The sequence below is a fragment of the Ahaetulla prasina genome, chromosome 1, assembly GCF_028640845.1.
Source record: "Ahaetulla prasina isolate Xishuangbanna chromosome 1, ASM2864084v1, whole genome shotgun sequence".
Taxonomy (NCBI): Eukaryota; Metazoa; Chordata; class Lepidosauria; order Squamata; family Colubridae; genus Ahaetulla; species Ahaetulla prasina.
In genome coordinates, this window is record NC_080539.1 from 287,205,181 (window position 1) to 287,217,466 (window position 12,286).

At 37.9% G+C, this 12,286-nt stretch overlaps 1 protein-coding gene across 4 annotated transcripts in view; it reads right to left on the reverse strand.

The window, feature by feature from the left end:
* PAMR1 (peptidase domain containing associated with muscle regeneration 1) overlaps positions 1-12,286 on the reverse strand; it is a 76,461-nt gene that overhangs the window by 47,501 nt on the left and 16,674 nt on the right. For all 4 annotated transcript variants that reach the window (XM_058161662.1, XM_058161660.1, XM_058161663.1 and 1 more), the window contains exons 4-5: positions 4,909-5,023; positions 4,042-4,259 (exon numbers count right to left, since the gene is read on the reverse strand). In XM_058161662.1, the coding sequence (XP_058017645.1) occupies positions 4,042-4,259; positions 4,909-5,023 (333 nt within the window). The remainder of the gene's footprint in view (positions 1-4,041; positions 4,260-4,908; positions 5,024-12,286) is intronic.

The following is a 12,286-nucleotide window of genomic DNA, read 5'->3' on the forward strand; positions in this document are numbered from 1 at the left end:
TTTAGAGTCGGTTTTCACCAGCTTGTGACAATATGATATATCCAATAAAACTAATCTTTGAGGAACCTACCTGCTTCAGAGTTTTGTTTGCTATGAGTGCATTACTTGGAACCCTTTAAACCGACTCGAGGCAGGTAGGTTCCTGAAATATTAGTTTTATTGCATATATCATATCTAACTTAGAACTCTGACACTTAGTATATCATTCAAAGAATGCTTAATGATAAGGTTTAAAAAATTTAACACTTAGAACTGTCATTTTAGAAAAGTTTTCCCAAAACTCCCAGCCAATACGTCAAAGTTCATGCGATCATGAATCAGGAGTTCTAGAGTTGCAATCCAAACTCAGCTGAGGTGGGAAAGATAGTCTTGAAAACATCAGTTTCCTCTTGAGGCACTGTACGGGCTTTCAGTCCATCAATGGGGTCCGAACAATAAACACAGGAAGACGGCCAAGGAAATTGTGTTCCTCCGCTTACACTGACCTTCAACTACTCTCAAGGCTTTTGTACTGACAAAGATTTCACACAGCGGCAGTTTGTTAAGTTTGTGCTGCTAGAGGTCCCACAGCTCAGGCAAAATTTCTCCCACCCTCTTTGCTCATCATGCAAAGCACATCCCTTTTCATCAACAGTTTCAGGGAGCAGGTTAATGCTTTGCCAAGGAGAGCATTTTAAAAGTTTTTCATTTGAGCTGTATACAGTCAAACTGGAGTCTGCTCTGCATAGATTATCTGAGTAGCACCCACCTTATCTCTCCATAATTGCTACTAAAAACTGGGGCGGAAATAAAGAGGGGTGGCAGTAGCGGAATACCAAGCGGTTCCCACTGAGAAGAAGAATTGAGAACTATTAATCCCCCCTTGTATGGAATGTGTTAGTCCCTTGAGGGTGGGAGGCCTCTCTGCAACATATCCCACGTCAAGTCCCATTTCATGGAGTCGACTTTTGTCTTTTTATAGACCCTTTAATTAACATAGCCTTCCTTCTAGCAGCTTCTGTGATGGTACTGTTTGTACTTTATGTAATAACAAGGGAGGGAAAAATCATGCCCAGCGGATCAAATAGGGACACAATCTAAAGTAGACCGAGCAGTAGACTTTGAAGTGGCAGGACAATATTTGAGACCTCTTTGAGACTCTCAAAGGACTTCCAGCAGAAAGCCATTGGAGGCTTTCTGCTCCATAGTCCATCTTTGCCCTGTACCCTGTCAACATTATTTTTTCTTTATTATCAATTGTCCATTGCTGTCAATGCCCCAAGACAAATAAGAATGGATGGAGAGATCCAGCATTCTGAATTCATTCTTGGGAATGGACTTGAAATGACTCAATTTGCTGGCTCAAAAAAACATTTTTGATCTACCTAATTGTTTCAAGTAGCAAAGTATGCCTTGAATTCAGCCTTCAGTGGGAAGCTGAGGACTAGAGTCACCTTTCGATACTTCACTGTGCTATTTTTGACATGGAACTCTCTCACAATTTTTCTCCAACCAATTTTCATAAAATGGAAGTATTGTGAAAGAAACCAGTTCACCTAAGAGGCCACATAAGAACTCTTAAGTATAGATCAATGTAGTGTTGCTATGGATATGTACACATCACACTATTCTCTTTGGGGGTAAGCATCGTTAGGCAAAGCCAGTGGTGGGATTCAGCCAGTTCGCACCACTTCGGGAGAACCGGTTGTTAACTTTCTGAGCAATTTGGTGAACTGGTTATTGGAAGAAATCATTAGGGCAGAGAACCGGTTGTTAAATTATTTGAATCCCACCACTGGGCAAAGCACAGAAAAGAGTTAAGAAACAGCAAGCCAAATGAATTAAGGCATGAGATAAAGGATAGAAAAGGGAACTACTGTATGACTAGTTCTAGTTTATTTATTTATTTATTTATTTATTTTATTTATTGATCACATTTGTATACCGCCCTATCTCCCGAGGGACTCAGGGCGGTTAACAGGCATATAAAAAGGACATATAAATACAGATTAAAACACAAATAAAAAACTTATTCTAACCAGCCTGATTACCAAAACCAATTAACATCAATATAAAATTTAAAATTTCAAAAATTTAAAAATCTAAAAAACCTAGTCCAGTCCTGCGCACCTAAATAAGTGTGTTTTAAGCTCACGACGGAAGGTTCTAAGGTCCGAGAGTTGGCGAAGTTTACCCCTTGCTACCCTTCTGTATTTCTCTTTCTATATACACCATCCTGTTTCCACTACTGCTCACACTGTCTTTTGTCCCTTAAACTTCTCCCAGCCTCTGTGTTGCCTCCATGCTCACTCTTGTTCTCTTTGAATAGAGGAACAATAGCAGCATTCTTCCAGTTATCAGGCTCAGTCACAATCTTCACACATAATTAAACAAGAAGCACAAACTTTCCATAAGCCGACTGCATTTTAACTTTTTTCCACTTAAACCATCTACACCTATAGTCTTTCAATTTTTCAACATTCTCACATTGTGCTTTTTGACAGGTAACTACCATTTCTGTATAAATATCTAAAGTACTTCTTCAAGCATTCACTCACTTTAAGTATCTCCCAAATCATTTCATTATTGTTATAATTCCCTTTATTATGCTGGAGGCTCCTTGCTTAGCCCTCATCATCTACTTCAAATAATATTTTATTTCCATCAAAATTACTTTTTTTCTGCCTATTGCAATTTTTATTGTTGACTGTTCTCTAATTTCGTTCCTACTATATTTTTCTGTATATGTACCTTATAGAATTTTTCTCTCATCCTCATTTTTACAGCAATCATTTCCTTTTTGTATTTATTTAATTTATACAAACCAAAGCCCAATTTTAACCCAAACAAGCTCATGGAATTCTACATAGGCTATATTGCAAGCCTACAACATGCCATTGCCCAATGCCAATATCCTACCAACATGCACTATAACAACATACATAGAACATCACAACCAGTTAAATACTACTTTATTGTTTCATATTTATTATCCCTAAGAATTATCCCCAGATTGATCTTAAAACATTGACACAAATCCAGAAACTGACAATTTATGATGAGCTCTGCTCAAATGTAGGTAAAACTCAAAAAATCCAACACCTTCTCCTAAGGTGCTGTACAGACCTTCCATGCCTTGTGTCCTTCAGTGAGGGTCTCATTCTGCCTCTATCAGGAACTGTTCCCTCACTCACTTTTGCCTCACTGTTGTGCTATTCTCTGCATTTCCATTGGTAGCAGGAATTCCAAATCAGTTTCACAATGCTTTTTAAGGGAAGTGGGATTAGAAATAGTAGTATAGTTGCATGGAAATGACAATAATAAAAAGGAAGTAGCATTTTCAAAGAATTATATGAATGAATTCATGTAAGTTCTTAGGATTCTAATGCATAGGATGCAAAAAAAAATATGGTGGATAGAATTTTGCTGCTTATTTGTAAAAATTTTTTTTATTAATATCAGTGTAAAAACCATGTATCTCCCACCCGGATGGGGCTTGGTTCTTGACCTGCGTCTTAGATAGGATGTTGTGGATTTTTGGTGGATACATTTTCTGTTTGAGATAGTGTGTTTGTGGGTTAGTAGGATAATGTGAACATGGATTCCTTCTTTCTAGTGTTTTTTAAATTATTGTTATTCTGTCTTGCTTTCACCAGAGTTGTTTTGGGCAGCCTTTAAATTTCATAGATAAATCCATTTCATAAATAAATGATGCCATTTACCCAGTGTAATGATGCTTTCCTACACACGGTATTGTTATTCTCTTCTTCTATCTACTTAAAATTATGGGTAAATCCTACATCACAGTCAACCTAAAGTTGACCTCAAAGACATTTGGTCTGATTAGATAAGAATGCATGTTTGCAGCTTCCAAGAATTGGGAACTAGTTATGGGGGGGAAAAACCCTAGAAAAATTGGGTTGTTTGTAGATAAAATCAGCCGTGGATCAATTTTTACAAGCTTGCTTTCATATTAGGATCTCAATATAATACATTTCAATAGCATTAAAAAGTAAAAAAAAAAATTAAAATCAAGCTATTTTAGTTAAACGTATTTCTTACCTGTAATTTCTTCAAAAACTGCATGAAATCCATCAAAATTTTTGGAACCATCTGAATGAAAAAGGACATGAAGGGAGGAGCCAGTGCTTCGTATTGGGAGAGGCCTGTCATTGCCACAGAAGCGTTTAATTAACTTGCTGTCAACACTGTCCCCATCACGGACTTCCACATAATCATACTGACACATGTAGTCAAACTCTAGACTCAGCATGGCAAACCTTGACCGGAAAGAAAGAGACAGAATGAGAGATAGAGGACAAATTCAGATACCAAAATTATACCTCTGTTCTATTTGTGCTATAGGACTAAATTTCTACTGGCGGAGAATGTAGAGAACTAATCCCAAAGATACTTTTTCAAAAGGCAACTATATCTCCTTTGTTTCACTTGAAGACATTTCACTTCTCATCCAAGATGCTTTCTGGATGAGAAGTGAAATATCTTCAAGGAAAACAAAGGAAGTCCAGCTGCCTTTTGAAAAAGCACCTTTCGGCCAACCATGACTGGATGACTGAGAATCTCCATAGACGCATAGAGAAATAATGTCTCAATAGTAAAGAATATGTCTTTATGAACAAGTTTCTAGTTCATTCATGGAATGATCTTCCATTAATAAAGTTGGCCCAAGAGCCAATAAACTGAGAATATATCCTGTTGCATTTATTTTTAATGTTTTTAAACTAACACAGAAAGGCAAAGGCAGGCATTTATTTATCTAGATACTTAGTATTCTGTGATTGAAATTAATAGTTCTGGGGGAAAGCTGGTAAAAATGTATTTGGTGCCAGGTTTGAAATATTAGTTTGATACCTCAACACACTTTTCTCCATACACAAAAAAAGAAAATTCAGTACATTAAAATCCTACCTTAATTCAACCACAAATCCAGGTTTGGCATGTATAATCCACTCACACTGGGCATTCAGTGGATAGCTCTCCAATAAAATCTGACCCTTGGAAGCTTGGAGAACCTGTCCACACCCTAAAAAGAAGAAGAAGAAGAAAAATCACATAGATATTTATAGAAAATTTACCTCAGGAACAATGCCAAAATACAAATTATTGGTCATACGCACATGAGAAAATCTTCCCAAATACCTGACTAGTTTACATGACTAAACAACTGAATGAAATATTGAATAAAAGAGACATCAGCAACTGGTTAAGAATTGGCACAAGTCTTGACATATAACACACCAGATTTAACTGGGGTTGAAAAGAAGAAAGTGGGGATAATTGCTGTGATAATACCAAGGAATAATAGGAGACAAAGAATTGGAGAAGACAACAACTATCGTGATCGGACAATTGAGGTTGAAAAATTATACAGGTTACAACCACAATTACAACCACAATTACAACCACAACTGAGCCCAAGTGAGAAATTTGTTAAGTGTGTTTTGCTGCATTTTATGACTTTTCTTGCCACATTTGTTAAATGAATCACTGCATTTGTTAAATTAGTATCACGATTGTTACGTGAAACTGGTTTGTCCATTGACTTTGCTTGTCAGAAGGTTGCAAAAGCTGATCACATGACCCCGGGATACTGCAACTGTCATAAATGTGAATTGGTTGTCAAGCATCCGAATGTAAATCACATGACCATGAGGATGCTGCAAAGTGTGAAAAGTAAGTGTGAAAAATGGTCATAAGTCACTTTTCTCAGTCCCGTTGTAACTTTGAATGGCCACTAAGTGAACTGTTGCAAGTCGAGGACTATCTATATAGCATAAACAGGCCATGGTCCCATTGGTTATCAGCACACTGGTAACATACCAAAAAATCTTGAAAGGCGCTTAGAAAATTTACACATTATCAATATTTTTATCTGTCTAAATGCAAAAGGCAGCTTTACTTGGAAAAGCTTACATCCTATAATGACACCATTAAACAACATCTGCCTATCTCAGGTCCATTGGGAAGGACAGAATAGGTGGATAAAATTGCCAAAACATCTGGCTAGCTATGTGACCAACCATAATAGCACTTTTTTTGCTTTCCACAGCAAAATTAGCTGCTTACATGAATTTTCTGTGGCAAAAATGGCAAAAGGAGTGACACAGGTTTTTTTCAGTCCTAAATTCTAATACAGAAACAAACAAACAACAAAAGGAGCCCAAAGACAGTACAGAATATAAAACTATTATTTTGGTACTGGTTGGTAATAACTGTTACCACTTGCTTAGCTTTTTCACTTTTCAGAAAGAATGGATCAGGAGAACTTTTATGGAACCATGGTCATTAAGAAGAAGTGGTGTCATTCCAAGATGTGTTTACATTGAAATTCTGGGAATTCTTAACGCATTTAGAAAACTCCAAGTAAGAGAAGGCTCCTCTAATGAACAGTGATGTGGTTGAATCATCTTCAGTAACATGCCAAATGTCCTATCTCAGTATTTCCTGTATCCTGTACGGTTCTACCTTGCTAAGATTTGTCCATTCCTATAAATGCAAATGATTTGCCAGTTTACCCTCAATTACCCTCAGCTATGTAGATTCCAATAAAACAAGCTCAGAAAGGTCTGTCATAAGTGCTTCATTCCACACCAGGGCTTCTTGGCTCCTGATGTGAAAAACTGGAGAATTAATTACATTGCCCCCATGACTGTCATTAGGATGCCGTTGAGATATGCCAGGATCCGCTGGAAACTAATGTAGCTTCCCACACTGGGGAGAGGAAACGTAGCACAGTGGCTGGCTCTCCTCTCAAAACAACCTGAGACAAAGCTGCAGGAAACCTTCTTCAGAAGGATTGACAAGGGTCCTTGAATCACCTCAGAGAACATTCCCTTTTCATTATAAGGGGGCTTTTCTGTTTCCTTTCTTTCTCTTGCCATTGGCAAAAGAGAACTGGTGCAAAGAGATGGTGCCGTGCAAGGAATATTGAATGCACCTTTCTTTGGAGAAGAGTACAATTTGAACTTGTGGAACATTTCTGCCAAGGAAGTAGGACTGGCCAACAAAGCAGGTGGTCCAAAGGCTAAAGAGAGAGCCACTCAAAGAATGCTCCAGAGAAACAAGCTCCTATTTGCCACAAACCATTTCTGCGTGAAACATATACATGGTCAGATCCAACTGTCATTTTTCTGTTTCTAATCCATCCACCAGAGGGATACACGATACTTACCCATCCTTTGATATTTAATTATCAGCCAGGCAGCTTTCAATAAAAACATAGTTTTATTTCTAAAGGAAAGAGAGAGAGAAAGAGAGAGAGAGAGAGACAGAGAGACAGAAAGAGAGGGAGGGAGGGAGGGAGAGAGAGAGAGAGAGAGAGAGGCAGAGACACAGAGAGAAACACATAGAGAGAGCGATTTGGAAAGTTTCGAGAATAATTTATATGTTTTACTTGCCTGTGAACCGCCCTGAGTCCCTAGGGCAGTGGTTCCCAACCAGTGTGCCGCGGCACTAAGGGGTGCCGTGAGATCTTTTGAGGGTGCCGGGAACTTTTGAGCTACGGAGATTTTAAATATCTATTTCCTTATAAGGGTGCCGGGAACTTTTGAAAGGCTTTCCAAGGGTGCCTCAAACAAGAAAAGGTTGTGCCTCAAACAAGAAAAGGTTGGGAACCACTGCCCTAGGGAGATAGGGCGGTATATAAATATGAAAAATAAAAAAATAAATAATTTAAATGCTGAACATAAATCCTATCTTGTCTTGAAGGAGGAAGAAAATGTGCTTATGAAGGGAAGAGAGAGCAAGAGGAAGGGAGGGAGGGAGAAAGACAGAGAGAGTGGGAGAAAGAGAGACAGAGACAGAGAGGAAGGGAGAGAGAGAGAGAGAGAGAGAGAGAGAGAGAGAGGGATTTGGAACGTTTGGAGAATAATTTAATTGCTGAACATAAATCCTGCCTTGTCTTGAAGGAGGAAGAAGAGGTGCTTAGGAAAGGAAGAGGGTCGGAAAGGAATCAATTCTGAAAGGCTGTCACAATCATTGTTCCTTTTATGTCTGGAAAAAAAGATGACAAAACTTTTTGGAACATAATTTTTGCCTGAGGCCACAGAATTACAGTAAATATACTAAATGCACTAACAGTAACAAATATTTTCTTCTTAAATAGGTGTCCATGAAATCGACCATAAAAGACAAAACTACAGATTTAAACCTAAATAGTGAAAGAACTTCAGATTTATATTCTGGCTTCTGAATGCAGTAAGAGTAGCATAAATTGGAAGAAAAGTATGCCCTAAAATAAATGGTATACTTGGTGAATTATTCAATATTCAAAACAGAGAATAAGATACAAGTGCAGTATCTCCTTGATTGTTTAATATATTTATGGATAATTATGCTTAGAGTGACATTAGAGTGACATTGATTTGTAATGTAAATATGTGTATTTTCATATGTAGAAAATGCCATGTAGTTGACTGAACACCCAAAGGATTTGCAGCAAATGTTAAATTGTGTGATGCACACAGATCAAGGATCTGCGACAGAAAAAACAGAGTGAATGCTGCAAATTACTTCTTACTGATAAAGGCAGCAAGCAGATAAACAGGCATAACTTGGTACAATGCTTGCAAAATGTAGAAAAATGGATAGAAAAAAAATAAGACTATAAATGCTGATAGAAAGCAGTAGAAACTGGGTAGTACAGCCTCAGACCACGTGTTTAACAATAGTTCAAAACTGTGTCAACTTCGGAAAAAGTGACTTGTAACCTACTCTCAAAGATATGACCCTTGCATAGCCTCCCTGATCATTTGATTGCAATTTGTATGTTTCAGGTACTCGCATTTGCAATCTTGTCATCATATCATATGATTGCGATTTGCAACCTTTCAAGTCAGCTTATGCCAAGCAAAGACATTTGGGGAAGCTGGATTCACTTTAACGACCATGGCAAATGGTCATAAAATTGTTGAATGACTGCATCGCTTGGCGACCAAAATTCCAGTCCCAATTGTGGTTGTAAATTGAGGAATACCTGTACGTGCACTGCTGCAACATATAAAAAGCTGAACCAAGTAAAAGCTGCTGTGTATAAGAGGGTATTTTTAAATGAGCGCTGAGGTTAAGGTAAAACTTTAAAGGTACCTGATGTTAGGTAAAACTTTAAAGTCAACTGAATTTACTGGAAATGGTTTACTTCAGATGACTGCACAGTAAAACATAGTCCGGTATGAATGGATGATTAAGAAATATAGATTGAATACAAAAATGAATGACCAGTCCATTCACTGAATAGGATGTCATCTAAAAAATGAAGACTGAATCCAAAACAAGCATGCTGGAAGGAGAAAATTAATAGAATAGAATAGAATAGAATAGAATTTTTTATTGGCCAAGTGTGATTGGACACACAAGGAATTTGTCTTGGTGCATATGCTCTCAGTGTACATAAAAGAAAAGATACGTTCATCAAGGTACAACATTTACAACACGATTGATGGTCAGTATATCAATATAAATCATAAGGATTGCCAGCAACAAGTTATAGTCATACAGTCATAAGTGGAAAGAGATTGGCGATGGGAACGATGAGAAGATTAATAGTAGTGCAGATTCAGTAAATAGTCTGACAGTGTTGAGGGAATTATTTGTTTAGCAGAGTGATGGCCTTCAGGAAAAAACTGTTCTTGTGTCTAGTTGTTCTAGTGTGCAGTGCTCTATAGCGTCAAGAACACAAGATAGTGTAAAAATTGCTACGAGCAAAGAGGAATTGTGAGGGAAGCAACAATATTTGCAAAGATAGTTATGGAGAATATTATGAATCGTATTGATATGGACGGGTTTAGTTAGATTTCCTCTTCTCTTTTCTCCTGCCTTCATGATGTTTTGCTGATTTACTCTTTTTTTGAATGTCGCAGTTGCTTATTCCCGAAAAAAAAGTAAAGTTGGATATTTATCTATATATATAAAAGCGAAAACTGCTCATGCCATAATCACTAAATCTCCAGAACCATAAAGCCTACAAACTTGAATTTGCCATGTATGTTCCTCATGGCTTCTAGGTGCTCACTAAGAAAGGATTTTTCGAAATGACCATCAGAGGATTAGTATTTGCTATATTATAGGACACTCTGATGCTAAGGAGTTCTTCTACTCCTCCCCACCTGAAAAGAAATCTGTTCCAAATGTAAAACACAAGCAGAGGAGAGGAATTTCACTTTCAGTTTTACTTTCACAGCAGAAACCAGGGGATAGGATAGGGGAGGCTTCTGTGGGGCAAGGCTGAAGGAGAGAAGGGGATAGGATAGGATAGGGTTCTGTGGGGCAAGGCTGAGGGAAAGAAGGGGAGAGGAGAGGCCGATCGTAACTACTCATTAATTGTCAAGCTGTAAGTGTCGATTTATCAAGGCGCATCACATAGTTTCGTAGCAAAGCACGGGTATCCAGCTAGTACAGTATATGAGTTTGGTATGAGGTACCTATATGGCTGAACCAATTAGCAATGGTGATTTATCATTTTAATTTATTTGTATGTGAAAAATGTTCATGAAAATTGAAAGTAATAATACAGGATGCAGAACTTGATTTGCATATGCTTAATCTGAAGCATTTTACCAGTAATTTTGTGACTAATTATAACAGAAACACTACAAGGTATAATATATATCAAGGGTGTCAAACTCGATTGTGTCATGTGACTCATTGGGGGTTTTTTTTGGTCTTCGCAGAGCTGGCGTGGCGTCGCCTGCACATAACACATCCAGCCCATGGACTGCCAGTTTGACACCCCTGGTATATACAGTATAAAAAAACACAAAACCCTAACAAAGCATTTAGAACTGTAGCTGAACTACTGGAAGACAAACTAAGGAGTTTAGCTGTACTTGTCTTCAATACAGCAGTTACAGCACAGATACCAGTGCCTGATGGAGACAATAATGGCAATGGGTGCATCATTACCAGACCTGAAGGATTACTTTAGGGACACATCATCACAACAACAACTTAATTGATCTAACACCGGTGCCTGAAACTAGTTTCATCAAAACTGCTTGAGAAACGGAAGCTATTCTAGTGATCAAAGAAGAAATTCTCTACATCTTATTGAAAACTGAAAATAAATGGTTATAATGAGACGTTAGCCATCTGAAAGAATTATTAATGACCTCAAATGTGAAAATACTACTTTCACAAGATAACATAAAAAGGCTAATTTACATATAGTTGTTAGCCTACTTCTCTTTCCTTCCATTTACATTGTTCCTTAACCAGAGGTGGATTTCAGCAGGTTCTGACCAGTTCTAGAGAATTGGTAGTGGAACTTTTGAGTAGTTCGGAGAACCAGTAGTAAAAATTCTGAATGGCCCCCACCTCCATCTATTCTTTGCTTTTTGAGTCCCAGCTGATTGGGAGGAAATGGGGATTTTGCAGTAACCTTCCCCTGGAGTGGGGAGGGAATGCGGATTTTACAGTATCCTTCCCCTGCCATGCCCACCAAGCCATGTCATGCCCACCAAGCCACACCCACAGAACCAATAGTAAAAAATTTTTGAAACCCACCACTGTCCTTAACCCATCTCTACCATCTTCTTTCTTCATTTTCATCCTTTCTGGAAGAAGTGAGGAGAATATGAAGATACCTCTAGGCTTCCGTGTGACATGGTTGGCTATTTGTGATAGAGACTGATAGATAAATGTAAATGAAGATAATTGATTGTGTAAATGTACTGGATTTACAGGCAATTGACTGATTTTCCTCAGCGTGATCTACTACCAATCTGGCCATTCAAATCTTTCTGTAATGAACACTGCTATTGTATTTATGTTCCACCACTTTGCTGCTCTTCATCTTCTCCTCCTTTCCCCCATCTTTACCTGACTTCTGAGGTGAGCAGGATCATAATCGGATAATTTGACCTAGTCATTTGTGCTTTGGGTGAGGACTCTGGATTTATTTGTTCTATGAGCCATTTCTTTGTTTTCTTGGCAATCCATGGGATTCTCCCATGGATCTTCTCCCACATTGATTTTCAAAAGCATCAATGCTTTTTTATATCTTGCTTCTGGAGAATCCAGTTTTTGCTTCCATACAGTGTCATATTGCCTGTCCATTTCTGATCTTTTTAGATTTAGACACATCACAACATCTGAATATTTTTCTAAGACCTCCATTGCTCTATTACATTATATACAGACTAGCATTTGGTAAAGTTTAACTTTATATTTTAATTGACAACAGCAGTACAATTTTATTCACATGTAACTGAAATTAAGGTCCACTTAATTCAATGGCATACCTCTTAGCAATTATGTATGGGACCGTTCTATTCCTGCGGTGCCTTTACTG